The following is a 19,934-nucleotide window of genomic DNA, read 5'->3' on the forward strand; positions in this document are numbered from 1 at the left end:
GAAACCCCAGTCGCCCAGGAATATTGGAAGTGATCATGGACTGGCCAGAAGGCAAATACTTTGGGATATCATCAGAGGAGGAGGTGGGTCGTGCTGAAGAAGCCCCACTGTACAACCAGTTGCCAGAGAATGAAAAGAAATATGCCCTGTTCACTGATGGGTCCTGTCGTATTGTGGGGAAGCATCGGAGATGGAAGGCTGCTGTATGGAGTCCTACGCGACGAGTTGCAGAAGCTGCTGAGGGAGAAGGTGAATCGAGTCAGTTTGCAGAAGTGAAAGCCATTCAGCTGGCTTTAGACATTGCTGAACGAGAAAAATGGCCAGTTCTCTATCTCTACACCGATTCATGGATGGTAGCAAATGCCCTGTGGGGATGGTTACAGCAATGGAAGCAAAACAACTGGCAGCGTAGGGGCAAACCCATCTGGGCTGCTGCATTGTGGCAAGATATTGCTGCTCGGGTAGAGAACCTGGCTGTGAAAGTACGCCACGTAGATGCTCATGTGCCCAAGAATCGGGCTACTGAAGAACATCAAAACAACCAGCAGGTGGATCAGGCTGCTAAGATTGAAGTAGCTCAGGTGGACTTGGATTGGCAGCATAAAGGTGAATTATTTATAGCCCGATGGGCCCACGACACCTCAGGCCATCAAGGTAGAGACGCAACATACAGATGGGCTCGTGATCGAGGGGTGGACTTGACCATGGACGCTATAGCACAGGTTATTCATGACTGTGAAACATGTGCTGCAATCAAGCAAGCCAAACGGTCAAAGCCTCTTTGGTATGGAGGACGATGGCTGAAATATAAATATGGAGAGGCCTGGCAGATTGATTACATCACACTCCCTCAAACTCGCAATGGCAAGCGCCACGTACTTACAATGGTGGAAGCAACCACCGGATGGCTGGAAACATATCCTGTGCCTCATGCCACCGCCCGGAACACCATCCTAGGCCTTGAAAAGCAAGTCCTATGGCGACATGGCACCCCAGAAAGAATAGAATCAGACAATGGGACTCACTTCCGAAACAACCTTATAGACACTTGGGCCAAAGAACATGGTATTGAATGGGTGTATCACATCCCCTATCATGCACCAGCCTCCGGGAAAGTTGAACGATACAATGGCCTGTTAAAGACTACCTTGAAAGCAATGGGCGCTGGGACGTTCAAAAACTGGGATACGCATTTGGCAAAGGCCACCTGGTTAGTCAATACTAGGGGATCTACCAACCGAGCTGGACCTGCCCAATCAAACCTGTTACGTACTGTAGATGGGGATAAAGTTCCTGTAGTGCATGTAAAAAATATGCTGGGTAAAACAGTCTGGGCTACTCCTGCCTCAGGAAAAGGCAAACCTATTCGTGGAATTGTTTTCGCTCAGGGACCTGGATACACTTGGTGGGTGATGCAAAAGAACGGAGAGGTCCGGTGTGTACCTCAAGGAGATTTAATACTGGGTGAGAATAGCCCATGAACTGAATTGTACCATGTTAAATAGTATATTATACTGTATGTTATCACTACCATGATTACTATAGGTGACTAATTAGAATGTATGGAAAAGAGTGTAACCTGAGCATGACATAAATGGTATGGAATAAGGGGTGGATAGATGTCCTGGTTTCAGTTAGCACAGAATTAATTTTCTTCCTAGTAGCTGGTGGAATGCTGTGTTTTGGCTTAGGATGAGAAGAGTGCTGATAACACCCCGATGCTTTAATTGTTGCAGAGCAGTGCTTATACTAAGCCAAGGACATCTTAGCCTTTTGCTCTGTCCTGCCAACGGGCAGGCTGGGGGTGCAGTAAGAGCTGGGAGGGGACAGACCCAGGACAGGTGACCCAAACTAGCCAAAGGGGTATTCCATACCATCTGACGTCATGCTAAACAATATATAGGGGTGGCTAGCTGGGGGGAGGGGGCCGGACTGCTCGGGGTTAGGCTGGGCATCGGTCAGCGAGTGGTGAGCAATTGCATTGTGCATCACTTGTTTGTACATATTATTATTATTTTCCCTATTATCACCATATTATTATTATTGTTATTATTGTTATTATTATTTTGTTATTATTATTTTCCTGTCTTATTAAACTGTCTTTATCTCAACTCACGGGCTTCACTTTCCATTTCTCTCCCCCGTCCCAGAGAGGGAGGGGGGAGGGTGAGCGAACGGCTGCGTGGTGTTTAGCTGCCGGCCGGGTTAAACCACGACAATCACTCATTAATTTAGTCACACGAAGCTCTCTTTCTCTTTTTCTTGGGGCTCTCCTGAGCCCCAAAGAAAGGAGCTGCCAGGTCGCTGCTGATGAGGTCCTTCCACATAGGTATTCACAGACACATGGGGTAGTCTCTCAGGAAGAAGAGAAAAGAGCGTTCTGTTCAGAGAAAGTATTGCCAATATGCACCAACCCCTGTTTTTGTATACAAGTATTTGTTTATTGATATGAATTCAACCACATCTTTTTTTTTTTCTTTTTTTTTTTTTTTTTAAGTGTGCTGAAGCTCTGGGACCACTAATGTAGCTGCGTATTTCTGATTTACTGTGTATTTTTTTCTGCGTGCTCTTGACATTATCATATTTTTTTTTCCTGCTTTCTTTATTCTTTGAAGGTTATGTTGCCATGGGAGCTGTTCTGCCCTCGTTCTGGGGACAGCAACCACTTGTTCAACAGCAGTTGGCCATGGGTGCTCAGCCTCCAGTTGCTCAGGTGATGCAGGGAGGACAGCCGATTGCGTGGGGCCAACCCGGTATTTTTCCTCCTACTCAGCAACCGTGGCCATCTGTAGCTGGTCAGTTCCAACCAACTGCCTTCATGCCAACACAAACTGTTTTGCCTTTACAAGCAGCCATGTTTCAAGGTACCATTGCTCCTATAGCTACTGTTCCACCCACAAGTGATTCCAACAGATCAAGTCCACAGACAGACAGGCCCAGACAGAAAATGGGAAAAGAAATGTTTAAAGATTTCCAGATGGCTCAGCCTCCACCAGTGCCATCAAGAAAACCAGATCAGCCTTCCCTCAGTTGTACCTCAGAGGCCTTCTCAAGTTACTTTAACAAAGTTGGGATGGCACAGGAAGCAGATGATTGTGATGACTTTGACATCTCTCAATTAAATTTGACTCCTGTGACTTCCACGACACCATCAACAAACTCACGTGAGTACTCATATCCTTTCTACCATAACTTCCCTCAAATGTGGCTGCTCCTCAAAGCATTTTACATTTCATATAGTAAATTGCAACACAAATATGGACTGAGAACCCTTATGCATGGTCTGGCTTATTAAAAATGATCCAGCCATAAAGAAAAGTGCTACAGAGGTCATTGAAATCAACAGCCCCAATAGTCTCAGTCTGAAATTTAATTGTTTATATGACAGTAATATATGTGCTATCCTAGGGACATGCAAGCTGGTTGGAAAATGCCTATAACATTCAAGCTTACAAATGGTTTCTCGTATGTCCCATTCAAGCCATACTCGGTACAAATTAGGAGATGAGTATTTATTCTAATAGCTTGATGTACTGAACATGCAGAGAAATTCATTATACAGCTGTAAAATAAGCTTATTGTGGTCATAGCATGAAGACAGGGGATTTTGCAGATTTCTGAAAAAGAAATTCATGAGGCAGATTTACCAGAGGCCACTCAGAGACGTTATGTTTTGCTTACCTGCCATAGGGCAGGCAACTCATGCATTCTTAATGTAATGTTGTGATGTCTCCCTGGTTCCTAAAGACATAAGCCAGATGCAGCCAAACTTAGTTTGGAAATCGCTGAATGAAATCAAACTTGCAGAATGGATAATGACTTCTGTTTAAATTTACCTCTTACAGCTTTTTGCTGAAAATAGTTTTCAGGGGTAGTGTAAGTTGAGGGCTATAAAGCATGAACAAATTTTGTGCTGCTGTGTCCCTCTGAACTAATTAACAGTTATCTATTCTATGGCTGTTACCTTAATCTTTGTTTAGCTCCAACCCCTGCACCCAGACAGAGTTCTCCATCAAAATCATCAGCATCTCATACCAGCGACCCTGCTGCAGATGACCTCTTTGAAGAGGGATTTGAAAGCCCAAGCAAAAGTGAGGAGCAGGAGGCTGTGAGTAGCAACAAGGCTTCTAAATACTGATCACACTTCTTAGCTAGAAAAGAGATAGAAGTTACTTAAATGTTGTTTGGTAGTCTCAGAAATAACTATTCTAATAGGACAGGGTGGAATTTAAAGGAGAGCTGCAGACGGGACTCCCTTACAGGATTGATTTTGATAGCTGACAACATCAGCATGGTGTTTATGCTGATACAGCCTAATACTGCATGTGAGGAACCAAACTCAGAATTCATATGTAAAGCTGTATATGTTATCTGTGTACAATGCCCTTTTTGGCATACCAGCATTCACTTACAGATGGTAAGGGAGTCCCAGGTAGAATGACATACGTGCTGAGGATGCAGAAAGAGATATGAGAGGTTGTGTGTTAAAAGATGATGGTTGACGTTGTCTTGCACCTTCTGGCATCCCAGTTGCTTGCCTCGTTGCATTCCTCAATGTTCTGGCCCTTGCTATTTCTTTGCCTTAGTCTCAGTGAACCAAAGCAAGAAATGGTATCAAAAAGAGATGACTTTAAATCACAAGGTATCTTAGGCAGATAAGAGCCTAAGTGAACCAAAGGCAAGAAGGAGTCTGTACAAATACGGACCCAAAAGTACAAAATGACACAAGCGTGAACTCTTTCTGATTCATGTAGATTCACTGCTTTTCAGGGCCTTTTGCAGTTCTGGTTTATCTAATCCAGTACCTTTGAAGTCTGTGGCATCTCCTGCATGGACTCCAACAGGTACTGGTGTAGTCTTTTCCTGCCTGCATCAGCTACAAAAAAACATTATGGCTTTTGAGAACATATCAATGGTGAGGTCTCGCTTTCTAGTTTTCATGAGATAGGATGTACTTGTTATGCCCACAGCATGAAAATAACCTCGTGTTGACTTTTCACTTTCTATTGTTGAGAAAAAAAGGTGTTATGTTCTTGTATTCTAGCCTGATGGGTCTCAGGCCTCATCCAACAGTGATCCATTTGGTGAGCCAACTGGTGATACTATAAGTCCACAGGTCGGTAGCTAGATAGCGCAGGTTGGGGTAGGTATCTGTCCTTTTTTTCTCTACACCCTGAGGTGCTCACTTATTCTTCCACCAGTGCCTACCATTGCTTTCATGGATGCATGGTTTGCTTTTCCTTTTCATCTCTTCCTTTTTTCCCCTCCATTATCCACGGTGTATTCCTCATGCTCAGTGGTTTGCATGGCTTTTGCCATTCACTAAGTGTTGCAACTTATGCAAATATGTGTTTCAGCTGCCTGCATGCTTTAAAGAAATGTAGACTTATTTTACTTTGTGTTCAAATTCTAAGGGGAAATAGGAAATTTGAGCCATTACTAACAGTATATTATGCAGAACATTTTTTTTTATTAAACCCAGTCTGGCCTTTAGGCAGATGTAACATATTAAGTGGAATAAGACATCTTACCCACAGACATAACAAACATTAAGTTAAATTATATAATGATACATGAACACCTCTACTCTAAATCAACGTATAAATCAGCAGAAGAAACAAATGTATTATCTGCATGTAAAAATTATTGAAATGGGCTTGTATGTTTTTATCCCCAACTGCAAATTAAAAACATCTGAAAGTTATAATCCTTCATATTAGCATTGGCATACTGATATTTTCAAAATTACTCATCAAACGTAAGTCATTTAAACCCAGACAGAAGGGAAAGATGATCTTTTCATCTTCTGTGTTACAAAACACATTGAAAATGTGGTTGCTTGTGAAGGTTTTGTGATTTGCTTCAATACAGTATATAAGTTCTACCAAAGAAACCATAAAGCTACAAATTTTTATGTCTGCTGAGCATTGTTATTCCATCCAAATACACTCTAGTGTTACTATTTGAAGGATACGTTTCATTATCTTCTCCCTGTCTGCCATTCATGGTTTGTATTACTCAAGTACATGATCTGGTGCTGCTTCTGTGCTTCAGCACAGAGCTCCTGTAAGAAATCCATAACAATGGTAGAACCCTTTTTATTTTTGTACAGAAATCACACTGTGTTTACCAGTGACTTATCTGCCCTGAGCCTAGGCAATCTGGTTTCAACTCAAAATTAATAGTTTCATTAGGAATCGCTTTACTTTGTGTACTAAATATGGTTATGAAAAAAGATCTTATGATAACTTAGCTTTGATCTACTTGGGGGTAATAAGATTATCTCTTAATAAGATACAGTGCCAAGAGAAGGCATCTCCCCCTTACTCAGCTCAGCTCTAGGGGGCTGAAGCAAACATAGCATTAAGCCTTGTGTCTCCTTGAGTCTAAAAATGACAGTATCTGGATATAGTCAAGCTAGGCTGACTCTATCCATTGGTTATAGTACTCCATCGAGAACTGCTTCTTGCAGATTGATGATGCCACACAGCAATTTGGCCTTGCCTTCGTCTGACCCCAGCCAGCACTGATGAAGCCAGCTATTCCAGCTTCAGAGCGTTTCAGGATTTCCTTCTTAGATCAAGAAAAAGGATATGACCTTTATCTGAATCCTACACTCTGCAAACCTACGTGCATTTTTTTATTATGGTTTATCATTGTTGGGATATTTCTGAAATTCATCACAGGGAGAATAATGATAAAATCTCTTTCTAATTTTCTGACTGTCACAAAGATAGTTAGCATCATTTGTAAGCTAGCACCACGCACATTTGCCTATCAGGAGTTCTGGGAATTGCTTGTAACAGTGATTGAAGTCTGTTGATGCATACTACAGTGTGAGACAGTCAAGTGTGGGACACCTTTTGTTCTGTTTTTATATAACGCTTACTAAACTACTTTCTTCTACCTGTCAGGAGTCCCTGGGTCCTACAAGAACAATATTTTGCCAGTGACTCCATAGGGTGTTTTTTTCCTGTGTTTTCTGTTAATGCTTTTACAATCTTGCATCTATACAATCTATATTATATATAGAGAGAGCTCAGAAATACATTCTGGGAAGTGTTAAATAATGCCATTGATTATGATATAGTAATTCCTAAGAGCAGTAAGCAGGAAGCTAAACAAAAAGAAGCATCTCTCCAGTGAATACACTGGAGATACACGAGCATCATTGTGCCTCAGTGCAGTGCCATCCAGCAGTCTGAGGGAAATCCACTTGCTGAAGCCAGCCCATCTAATTCTGCAGCCTGGTATCATCAGAGCAACGGAGACTCTAATCTCTATGGAAAATGATCAGTTCAGGACTTACTACTGGGTTGTGTATTGAGGCTGCATTTGGAGAGAAACGTAATGGAGAGAAGCATGTAGTACAAAAGAATCACAGCCTGCTTAAAAGCCACTTTTGTGTGCAAGATGGAGATTACTTGGCTCTTTCAGAACATGGTTCTTCACACCAAGAACACCACAGTATGGAGCTCAGATGAATGGACCTCTCAGGAGCAAGACTTAGTATTGTGTTCAGAAATTTCAAATATTGTTCCCAGCATTTGTATTAAATCAGCTGTGCCCATACAACATCTTTACTTACCTTTGTCTCGATGTATTCAGGATACTCACCTGCTTATAGTTTTGTGCCCTGATCTTTCAGTGTACCTTAGCAATTTGATTTCTTCATTCCTTCTGCTATCCCCTATTCTCATTTAGATATAATTCAGTGGCTTCTAGCAAGTATCTTTGTTTCTCCGTGTTTTGTCTCTCCCTTTTGTGATCTTCAACTTAAGCTTTCAAAACCTCATCCTAACAGTAGTCATTCTTATAAGTAACTCTTCTACAAATGGCTACGGGTTCTTAGCAGGTAAATGTGGCATTATATGGATAAATTACTTTTTTCTCCCTTTATGGCTGGAGATAAGGAGCAGCCTATGAAAGGCCTGACTTCACAGGTGAAAAAAAAATCAACTGTTTGCAGAGCTGTTCATAGCAAGATTTGTATCTAGTTGTTTTCCCTTTGTTCATGAGCTGTGTCAAGGATGAGTAGTGATTTTCCAGAAGAGGTGAGAAGAACAGTGAATAGTAAGACTGCCATCTTCAGCTGATTAACATTTAATTCCTGATGCTGCCTATAGATTGTGTGGTGGGTAACTGCAGTGAAAGAAGAAAGGGAATGAACTGTACTTAGCTATGTTTATGCTGAATGTGCTGAACATTTCTCATTACTGACATTGCTGATAAATCCAAAAAGTCTGAAAAGAGCAATTTTCACCTGGTTACCCCCTTTACCCTGGTGCATGCAGTGACCCTGATGTTAGGGGTGCTAGGTACAGACCTCCCTAGTGTGGATATTTCTTTTCACGGGGCTATCTCAGCCTCAGCCCCCAACTCAACCTCAGCAATTGCACTCTGAAGCAAAGAAGCGCTGAAGCTTTAGAGTTGAAAGCTTAGGAAAGTCTGTAGGAAGGGGAGCCTTCAAGCATGGTAAGAACAAGGAAGGACTCCTTACGGACCATACAAACTGGTTCTTGAAGGCAAATTAGCAACAGGGTGAAAATTCTGAAAGCAAATAAAGGGGGTATTTGGTGCCACAATTAATCCAATAAAAGTCATTTAAAATGCTGGAAGAAGTACAGCTCTATTGATATGCTGCCCAGCTCAAGACTTGCACTGGCAGTCATTCATGAGAGATTTTCAGGAAGCCTTCAAAACATTTGTGGCTAGAGCATATCTTCCTCAGAAAGTTGTTTAGTTGTTCTGTGAAATGTGTGCAGACAATTAAAAGCCCTCAAAATATGTCGCACCCTTCACGATGCTATCAGCACTGTCAGGAGAGCAACAGTTCCTTTGAATATTTGTCTATCAGCTTTTGGTGGTACTTTGGTGGCCTGCTGCCATCTTCCATCTCGCAGCCTGTGCCATTCTTTGTGATGAATGTTCCTAATCATTTTAGTCAGCTCCAGAACGGACTACTTAAAAGTCTTTATCTGGGCTGTTACTGTGAAGTTGACAGAAAATAGCAACTTAAGGACAAAGCACTGGCTTAGTCTGAGGATTTTGTGAGCCTCAGTAGGGCATATGAAGCTGATTCCGCAACCTGCTGTTCCTTTCTGGCCCCTTTCTGCTGCACGAGGAATCAGAGTGGGCTCAAACACTGAAGACTGTCTTTGCAGGATCTGTTACTGTCATTCATCTGCCTCAATAGGAACTGAACAGAGTCCAAAGAGAAATTCATAATGATTTTAGGTGACCTACTCCTACTGTAGCCCCTAGTGCTCTCAAACTGAAGAAACAGCACTGAGCAGGGTTATGGACCTTAGAGAGAAGTTGACAGGGTTATGTACTTGGAAAGGGATCCCAGTTCAGGAAATACTGCTTTCTTCCAGAGAGATCCCCACATTGTCATTTCAGGCCCCATTTTCCTGCTTGTTTGTTCATCATTGTATTTCCCAGGGAATCTGAAGGATGAAGAGAAATCCAGGCTGTTCTGTGAGCAGATTTGCCTTCCTTTCACTGCTGCAATCCCCTCACTTGCCCCTTTTGTCTGTCTGTTTTCACATGACCAGCTCATACACAGGTTTCACAGCTTTTCCAATGTCTGCAAGCTTGCCTGGAGCAGCCAGGTACCTTTCAATTTCTCCAACTTCTTCCTCTGAACAAGGGACAACAAACTAGGTGGCTTGTCTACAGCCACGCGCTTGCTGATTGACAATCCAGCAATTCAATTAGGGCACGAGCTCTCCTACCTTTCTCTGTAATGAGGTCGTTTAAAAGTTCCCTGTCTTCTGCACAACAACTTATTTTCAGGACACTTGCGGTAATTTAGTATCTTTGAGACTTCTGAACAATTTGCTTCAAATTGGCTATTGGGCTCAAAAGTTATTAAGGAAAATTGGCAGTTACATAGACAGAAAGCATAATTTAATGGCTCCTGTTTTCTTAGGAAAGCAGCCCAGAAATAACAGGCGTGTTTCTATGCTGCAACTCATTATTATTCCACAACCAAGATTTAGCAGAGTTCATCAGTGTAAGTAGTTCTCATTGTTTTTTTCAGGTTGTGGTTGTATTGCATCCATGCTGATACTAAAATGACGAAGACTTGTAAAATGCTAGCAATCAAACTAGATATATGAGACTAGGAGATATTCCTGGGCAGGTTTGCAGTAAGAATAGAGGCACCCTTCAGTCACAATCCTTAATGAGAAGGTTGCTATATTTATACAGCTAACTGTAATACAAACAAACAAAGAGAAGCCACAGGCTGTTAATGGGAGAATAGGAACTGCCCGTGTTTCCACCAAAGATTATTTAATTTAAATACTGCTTGCCGAGTTTACTCTGTCCTATTTTATTGCATCAGAATGCAATAGAGAAGATGCATTGCACTCCCGTTTCCCTTCACTTGCATCCCCAGCACAAGATTCTCATTTTGGCTGGTGTTCCAGCACACTTATTTCATGAAACTCTATCATTTGAGCCTAACCTTTCTGATCAGTCAGCCAGGAGTAAAACTGGTGCTGAGAATCTATTGTAAAGGGCAAAGAAATCTATGCGGGCCTCACCTCTACAACTCAGTACATCTTGCCTGAAGCTTTGCACATAGCAGGGTGCCTTGCAGTGATGAAAGGACTGCCAGTGTGAAAATAGTTGCTTCCTAACCAAGTCCTGTGTTATGTTTTGTGAGTGAGCTCACCTGCACGAGCCCAAGTAGTGCTGAATCTGCTGGAGGTGTTCTCCAACGCCTAGTTCTGCTGGGGAGCAGGTGTTAATGCCTTTGAATTGGGTGCAGTGTTACTCAGAACCATTAGCACCCCAGTTATCTCATGCAGTAGTGCACTATACCAAAAATCCATACTCGTTGCTACAGTGTTGTTTGTTGTGCAAAATGTTCCTGAAAATGGAAAGAATTACAAGATTTTAAACAGGAAGTATCTCTGGAATACATAAATGTAGCATACAAAGGGAAATTTTTCTCTTTAGCATTTTTTTCAGTGAATTCCAAGAGAGTTCATAACTCAAAATTGCACAACATACTTTTAGATTCCTTAACATTTAGATGTTTAACTTACGACATGTATATTTAGACTTGCTGGTCCCCTCCTGCAACCTGCCTCTTCAGTCAGATATCTGATCTGTGATTTCATACCCTTTTCTTGCAATCTCTTGTAATTTAAAGGCAAGAAATAGGTTCAGCATAAAAAGCCACATTAGTATGTGAAGATTTCTGCTTCCAAGGCCCAGCAAAATACTCCTGGTGAAAACTCCTCTGCCTGGCATTGTGAGAGGGAGGATCTGTGCTGTCAACAGTACTGAACTCTCCTTGTGCTGCTTTTCTGTCCTTTACTGCTCTCTTTTGCTCTCCTGAGCATCACTGTAAGTTCTTTATAGCTGCTATTTACAGTGTTGGGCTGTAGTCAAGAGGCACTGTTGAATTATCTCAAAATAATATTAGAAAACAAGTCCCACCCACTGACTAAAAAAAAAAAAGCTGAGAAGATTGCACAAAATTACAGCAATCGATTTCTCATTTATGCATCTGAAGGGGGAAATCACCTAGAGGAAGATGTAAGAGCTCACTTTTCATTCAGAATGTTTTGATCTACGAGAAGAAACGTTATTCAAATTGTTGACAGAGGCAGACCTTTGCCACATGCAGTGTATGTTCATATTGGGTATGAATAAAAGTTTGAATTTTCTGCCTGAAAACTCTCCCTTGTGCGTTGTTGGAAGTGCTCATGGCTGGCGATGAACTCTCCCTCCTCTTCCAGTGATGCCAGGTTCAGTGACACCTTAGGACACCTGTTACCTCAGTGTCTCTGTGTGTCTTATAGATATTGGAAGAGAGCTCTAACAAGCACATTCAATGTTTTTAAAGGCTTTTATATTCCCTAAGGCACTCGAAAAATCGACATCCTTTGTTCCAAAGTGATCTTCTCCCTCCCTCCCTTTTTCTTCCCCTCCTTCCTTTTTGCTTCCTGTCGCAATCACCTCAGGTTCAGCAAATGCCTGAAGAATGGCCTGGTGTGTGTCGGGTTCCCACATTAATTAGTTCAGATTTTCTCTGAACTAGCTGTGATAGATCATTCTGCCAGCCTCACGTCTGCAGTACATGAAAATTGGCGTAGGTAGAGTCAGCACGCAGTATGTGAGATGCAGTTATTTACTCTCACTCATCTCTTCTGATTACCTTTGGTTTCTCAAGGTCACCACATGTATTTGCTTCTTGCTGTGGATAATTTCCGCAGCCTTTATTTAATCATTCTGAGAGATTTCTTTCATCCTCTTTTAATGCTCGTGCTGTACTCAGGGCTTCTTGTGGGTAGAAGATAGGGAAGAGGAGTCTGCACAGGCTCCACAAATGTGGATGTTTGATAAGATAAGAGATACAGCTTTCCTTGGCACACAGGGAGCAGGCCATATTTTGGAAGGAGGCTCACGGTGCTGTTTCATTCACCAAGAGCTGCTGGGTTAGGCATGACGGGGCACTGCCTGCACTCTGCCCAGACACCCCCACACCAAGTGCATGCAGCCCCCGTGGGGCTGATTTTCTGATCAGCAGCACCATCTCTAAAGGCAGTGATTAAAATCCAGCGCTGGCTCTCTCCAGACATTTCTGGGTCCGCAGTGCCCAGCGATTTGCCAGCCCTCAGTTCTTTTGCTTGAAGCCAGCTTCTGCTGACGCTGCTGTACCGTGAGTTGGTTCTAGCTTGGTGAAATTCAGCGGCGTGGTATTTGAATATTTATCAAGCTGCGGAGAGTTAATGCAGTATGGCATTAATTAGCCTTTCTGCCTGTCTTGTTCTTTTTTTAGATGTCATTCTTAGTTTAATAAATTAGTTTCTGGGAATGAAGTCGAGTGGATTCCAGGGCCCATGGATGGTTTGCTTCACGCTGCAGCCAAGACGAGCATAACATTAAGAACACGCAGAGTGTCAGCTATGAAGGAGCATTAAAGACATGGCAGCTTTCCCCCCCCTGCTCCCCACATCCAGGAAATCCCCAAGAAAATATCTGTTAGAAAATTGACATGTTTTCCTCCCAGCTTTAATGATTGTACTAATGGCTACACAGCCTCCTAATCAAACTGCACGGAGCTGGCTTTCCTCGTTCTTCATAGGCGACTCACGCCACATCTCTCTGAAAATACTGTTATTTTAATCCCATCACAGCTTCATTAGTTCAGCTTTCAGCAGTGGTTTCTGCTTGCAAGTGTTTTTTTTTTTTCTGCATGAGTTGTGTAAAACCCACAGCTAAGTGCCGTTGTTGCGCTCTCGGGGTGGGATTCTCAGCCTGCTGCAAGTTACAGCCTTTTATGCCAGCTACATTTCTGGCCCGTAAACTTCAAATCATCTAGTCATATAAATATCATTTCATTTCTTCATATGTTTATGCCCAGCAATACCTCCTGAGGATCGGTGCACAGCCAATATGGAAGAGGAAATTGATTGTAAGCATGCCTTTTCTGAAATAATATCACATTTCCTTCACAATCCAACTGGGGTGCCATGATCACTCAAAGCAGCACAGAAAACAAACACTTCCTTTGGGTTTTGACTCACGAGGTATTGCTGTTCTCAAGCAGATGTTCTAAAAATGTTCTAAAAATGTCTGGAGACATCTCTGCTTATTTTATTTTTATCATCCCCAGGAAGCAGAACCTCTCTACGCCCAGATCAACAGACCTAAGAAATAGCATTGGTACAGGCTTGTGGTGCTCCGAGACTCGAATGAAACCCACCAACCTGGCAGGCCTTTGGCTTTCATGCTTTTTTCCGATTGATTTTGGCTGGCAAGGATAGATGATTGCCCTCCTGGACTGGCTCTGCGAGTGTTCCTGATGATTTTTGGCAACCAATGGCAGATTCCTATGGCAGCACAAAATAAAAACTCCCTGCTTATCACACCAAGAGTCCAGCCCTGTCCCCACAAGTCATGGGTATCCAGACTAGGAAATCTTGCTCCTCGGTCTTCTTTTCAACATTGGTTATCTTCTGTATGCCACATATAAATAACGAGCATCTGAAATTTACTGAGTATCAGACATTCCTTTTCTTTTGAGCAAAAAGCAGAATCTGTATGTAGCAGTGGCATTATCATTCAGCAGCCTTTTGGGCACAAGTCGGCACTTTTTATGTCACGGTGACATGTTTTTCATCATCATTTACATCAGGCTGATCCTGACTTATTTTTTTTTCCCTTGTGTAGGCATATTTAAACAACAGAAACAACAAAATACTGGCAGTGTCATTTTTTTTGTATTTCTTATTCTGTAGTTTTGTATGAGTGACAGATCTAACAGCAAAACACCTCCTGCGGAAACGATTCCTAACTTGAAACCACAGAATAAAACTCGGTTGTTTATCCATCCTGACTGAAAATGTTGCCAAATGTACCTTTAAGTTCTAGCGCATCATGAGGAAGAAATGCTGCTTTTCTGTTTGAATACTCATGTTGTGGGTAGAGGAAGGACATCAAGTCCCACTGATGGAAGAGATGAAAGATTCACTATTTCCTAGGAAACTCTAAACAAAGTACAGAAAAGGAATATTTTTATTTCTTCGATATCTTGCTGCTGTAATGCTATGCAGACAAGTGTTTTCTTCTCTGTGTGCCATTTTTGATGAAAAAAAATCATTTGCCAAATAATACTGGTATGATTCTGGTTTGGGAAGTTGGATGGAAAGGACTTTACAAATGGGACAACGGTGGCATGGATTTTGGAATAACGAACTGATTCTGTGATCAAATCGTTCATCTTTATCACTTTTTGTACATCAGAAAAATCAAATGGGATTTTTATTTTATAACTTGAAAAAAAATCTTACTGTTAAACTCTTTAAATGTTAAAGGGGAAATGGCTTTAAGGAGTTCGAATGAAAATTGCCAGTTTTTTTGTAAATATAAATGTTATGAAAATTCTTTTACTAATGCCATTACACGGTAGAGAAGGTAGCAAGTTGCAGTGCTTGGGAGGTGTGGCAAACCCAATTTGTGGTTCTCACATCACATACGTTTTTTCACATGCTTACGATAATGGGCTGAAGCTCAAGTGCATTTGCCAAAAGCAGTCAGCTTGTCAGCAACTAGTGAAATTAATGGGAACACATGATTTTATGATCTAGCTTTTTCACACAGGCATACTCCACATATGAGAACTCACATTTCATTGGCATTCCTTTACGATTCCAGAACCTCTGCATAGAAGTCATCCAACTGTTTACACATAGAATGAAAGAATTTAAAACTTCCGTTTTTTTACATTTATGAAGCAAAAGTGCAGTGTTTGGGTTCATATGTTTAGCACATGATTTTCATAAAGAATCTATATATTTTTGCCCTACAGAGAATTGTTATACAGGTCAAATGTGTTTTCCTGATGTTCCTATGCAGTTACAGTATATTGAATTTAGTGGTTTAACACTAAAAAGAAAAAAAAAGAAAAAGAAGAAAAAAAGGAAAAAAAATAGAAAAAAAAAGAAAAAAATAGAAAAACAAAAAAGGTTAAAGAAATTAAATGATTAATCTGTTTTTAGGGTTATTGTGCAGATTTTGTTTTTAAATTGACACATTAGGATTTGCATTTTTGTCATGATTAAAATAGGCCTGGAGTTATAAATATTTTACTTTCTTTCATCTCTATTATAAGCTAAAAATGGTTTAGAAGGCAGAATACCTGGGGTGGCAATTGTGGATACGTATAACCAAATCTCACCACATGATTCCAGTCTTTTATTTTGAATTAGAGAAATTAGAGAAATGTGCGTTACAGAATGTATGTGAATGAAAAATTAGCTGTGAATAGACCTAACAAACCTGCAGAGAAGAGAACTTTTATCCCCATCCACAGTCGTTTGATGCTTATTTCTTAGACATGTGCAAGCAGTTTTGTAGCAAATCTTATTTTCCCATCAGAAGAAAGGTCAGTTTTCTAACCGGAGACAATGAATTAAAACTTGGTGGGGTTGAGCGTTTTGGGATTAAAAGCAGAGGTAAAAATGTTTCTGAAGGACATTGCATTAAGTATATTTTCCTAGTTTGCACAGTGGTGCTACCTTCTTCTTCAGTGGCTCCTTTCAATTTTGTCCTACATACGGAACCACGAAGACAGTTTTGATTCATCGTAGACATTTGAGGTTTAGTCTAGTCAGCGCATCTCCAGTTATGGGGTAAAATGTTGAAAGGAAAAGAAGAGATTTATGTCTCAGAGGATCCATTGACATCATATTTGTAGGAAGCAGATCATTTACATAGTCCTTGCAACAAATAGGTGCGGAGGGAAGGAGGCTGGGATTTTAGTGTTTTGGGAGAGACAGCTGGACCATCCCCGTGGACCACTGTCTTACCTTTGCCAATGTTCATAAATAAAATTAAATTCTGAATTGTCGTGTCATAAAATTAGATCGTCATTGTCATGACTGAGATGCTGATTTGAGAGGATTGTAAGGCCTCTGCACTGTACCAGTATTGTAGATAACTAAAATATCCAGCTTGTGCAATTGTTTAATCCCTCGTCCTTCACTAGCACTAAATTCGTCACTTTAAATTTAAAAACCAGGGAATCCCACCAGCCATCTTGTTGTCATCCCCCGTAGATTCTTGATCTTTACCTGTCATGAAAAGATATTTTGATAGATCGTAGTCATCCAAGTGTCTGATGAAACCTTTCATCTAATAACGTACTGGGCACCTTCTTTGCAAAAATGTTTACTCCGTGGTTTTCATTCATTTTTATTTCTGCATTCTGACACATATTTTTTTAATAAAGATGAGAAAGATAAAATGACTGTTGCAGTACATTTCTAAACCTACTTTAACTTTACCTCAGATAATGACCATTTGTTAACACATACGGACACATTATTTTTAACTTTATGTATAATGCATTCAGCAACAAACAAAAAAAAAAACAACAAATTTTTAGAAATTTTCCATTAATTTCTGTAACACACCATGTAATACTGTTATGAATAAAAACATTTTAAAAAGGTGTCATTTCACTAAGTTTGTTCCATAGCTTTTGCTCTTCTGTGAAAATTCTGGCATTTGTACAGTGCAATGTGAATATCTGTCATGACCAAAATTTTTGACAGGTACTAAATAATCGGGAAAGAATATCTGAGAAAAATAACTGCCTCTATTTGGAGAACACCTCTTCTTAATCACCCTAGTTGTTGATTATCTTGCAGAGGCTAAACTTGCTACTTTTAGATGCTGCCTCCCTATTTTTGGCCTCTTCTGGGCTGTTTGAAACATTAACTGTTTTAGTCACCTCCTGTTAAATCCCGTGTTCCTGGGGAAAACGTGCTGTGTAATGCTACCAGAGCTGGAGCAACTCTGTAGAATGAGAAGCTGCAAATCATTTTGCTCGAGGAAGATTTAAAATGAAAATTGTGCATTTAAACATGACAGTTTTCCAAGTTTGTAGTAAAACACCAAACTTTCCAGTAATGCATACGGAATTGAGAGCCAAGCCTTGATCCAGAAAATGTATTATTGGTCCCCTTCTTTTCTAGTGGGACTTTTCTGCCTCGTGTGGCACTGTGTAAGGTAAGCTGAAGTGTTCTGCTGGTGCCAAGCTCTGAGGCCACATGTAAAATGCAATTGCTTGATTTTCAGAGGAACTAAGCACTGGATCTTTCAGCCAAAATGAAGAGTAATGGTTTTGCCAAGAAATAATGCAAATATGAAAGAGTCCACATTGAAATTTAAGGGTAAGAAGTATGTGTCTATATAAAGGAAGAGAGAGAGCAGTATGTGTGCACATACATTTAATTAAATGTCTTCTTGCTGTCCCTTTTTCATGTGCTGGAAGTGTCCAGTAGGTCATGCTGCAGCATTATGTGTTACTGAAACTTAGGCATGGTAGGAATCTGTGGATTGAATGTAAAAGTATCTACCTTAAGTGTAAGTAGGTAAAGAAATGATCCTAATTAAATTAATGTTTATTAAGGCCATGCTCTCCTGCAGCAATGACAACTTATTTAGCAAACAGTTTTCAGGATCACCGTGCAGTTTTACAAGGACTCTTGACAGAGCTCTTTTTTCCATGTCAGCGACTTCTGGGAAAGAATTGTTTGTACAGACTGGGAATACTCAACTTGAACTGGTTTACATTGGATCAAAGGTAATGTTGCTTCCTTTTCTAAGGTTGTGGTATATATTTCCATGCACCATTTCCTTCTTTCTTTTCTTTCTGAACAACTCATGTCCTATCAGGTTCATGGGTATTAGTTTTCCGGTAAATACCATCCTCATTCAGAAGAATATCATTTTCAAAGCAAGAAGAGGGGATGGTTGCTGTCAGTTTTGCTCCAGAGGTTTGGATTCATTGTCTATAATTGTCTTGTTAAGCCAACACGGAAAACACGATGGTAAATGAACGAAGTGAAATCCCATATGGAAGCCAGAAAGTGCAGGTTTTTGGTGAATGTGTAACGCTGGCCATCTATTCCACTCAAATATTACCAGTATTGCTGACGCTGTTTGTACTGCCTCATGCAAGGCTCCTGGCATCTGATTCTGCTTCTGTATGGGAAACCAGTGGGACTCGCACCTGTTCCTGGCTGTGGCCTGATGTTATTACTACAAAAGTCATCATCTGTAAGAGTTACTGTATGTACTCTTGTAACAAGGTCTTGCACAAGCTGGTCTTCTCAGTCTAATTCACTTTTTAGGAGCAGCCCTGTAAAGAGCCATTTTTTGAATACCTCAGATAAAGCAGAGAGGTGGCATGGGGAAGGGAGAAGGGTGTTTTATTTCTTGCTTCACTGGCTGTCTCAAAGTATGTGGGAACCAAATTATACATTTCAGCATGACAGTGAGGAATATGGAGAGATGTCCTGATACGATTTCCTGATTACCTGTTACATTGCCTGTCTCTTTCTAAAATTATCCTACTGGAGGCAGGGAATAACAGGTCTATTAGTGAAACGATTGTCCAGCTATTAGTTTTTAGAGCTTTAAATAGTCTTATCTCAATGTACGTGTTTGCCCTGTGGCTCATCTATCACCCCTAAAATGTTTTATCAGCACCTGAAAAATCTCAGCAAGAGGAATAGCCTCAAATGTTACCCATTCAAGTGGTTTTCAGATACAGGGTATATTTTTTTAAAGGTCTTTTAAGATCTGATGCAATTTGTTAGCTTTTCAATCCCATTTCATAGCTCCCGCAGCACCACTTACGTAAATGCTCCTAACCAGCAAGGAAAGGATATCACAATAGATTAAAAGAAAAACAGGTTAACAGGCAGCAAATCAATGTCCATTCGGCCTCAGACATTTGTGAAAATAAGGGATTATGAAGAATTATTGCCAGGTACTTCAAGTGTGAAGACTTTTGTGCCATTTCTGTCTTCCTTAACAGCGGATAGTTGTTAGGAGCTTGAGAAAAGCTCTCAGGGTCAGAAGCATGTTGTATTAGAAATAAGCAGAACTTATAAAGCTTTAAGCTGTTGCAATTCTCTGTAAATTTTATACTATTTGACAGTGAGATGATGAGAATCTCAGTTTTTCTTCAAAGTACATTGAGTTTCTAGTTTGAAAATGAATTCGTGTGTGTTATCTTGAAGTCCAATGGAGATGAGATGGAGATGGAGTTTTTTTCTTTCATTGCCTACTTGATACTGCAACCACTGCTATACAGGACCCTAGAATTAGAGCTTTCAGTGTAGATGTACCTTTACCTAGTTTGGACCAAGCCATTATGAGGCATTACTTTTTAGTGAATCAAAAGGCAACAACAGAGAATAAGCTTGACAAGGTGAATTTTTTATATCCAGGGCTTTACAGATAGCAGCTTCACTACCAGAAAACAACTGTATTAGTAACAGAAAAGATGATGCAAAACAGAAATGCTGAGTCAGTTGTAAGTAAAGATCTGAAAATGTTCCTTGGGGTTTGTTATTTGTAACCTTTACCATGTATTTGCCACCTTACGCTCTTCA

General features: G+C 40.7%; 1 protein-coding gene across 21 annotated transcripts in view; it reads left to right on the top strand.

Moving 5' to 3' along the window:
- The window catches only part of DAB1 (DAB adaptor protein 1), a 421,093-nt gene extending 404,115 nt beyond the window's left edge, over window positions 1-16,978 (top strand). For 13 of the 21 annotated variants that reach the window (XM_068689787.1, XM_068689782.1, XM_068689783.1 and 10 more), the window contains 4 exons: window positions 2,616-3,164; window positions 3,981-4,108; window positions 5,045-5,116; window positions 13,640-16,978. In XM_068689787.1, coding sequence (XP_068545888.1) covers window positions 2,616-3,164; window positions 3,981-4,108; window positions 5,045-5,116; window positions 13,640-13,684 — 794 coding nt within the window. In that variant the 3' untranslated portion in view covers window positions 13,685-16,978. Of the gene's footprint in view, window positions 1-2,615; window positions 3,165-3,980; window positions 4,109-5,044; window positions 5,144-6,472; window positions 13,439-13,639 lie in introns of all 21 variants that reach the window. The other 8 variants (XM_068689795.1, XM_068689791.1, XM_068689800.1 and 5 more) reach the window with 4 other exon arrangements.
- Window positions 16,979-19,934: the final 2,956 nt, after the last annotated feature.

This window comes from Anas acuta, chromosome 8, assembly GCF_963932015.1.
Source record: "Anas acuta chromosome 8, bAnaAcu1.1, whole genome shotgun sequence".
Taxonomy (NCBI): domain Eukaryota; kingdom Metazoa; phylum Chordata; class Aves; order Anseriformes; family Anatidae; genus Anas; species Anas acuta.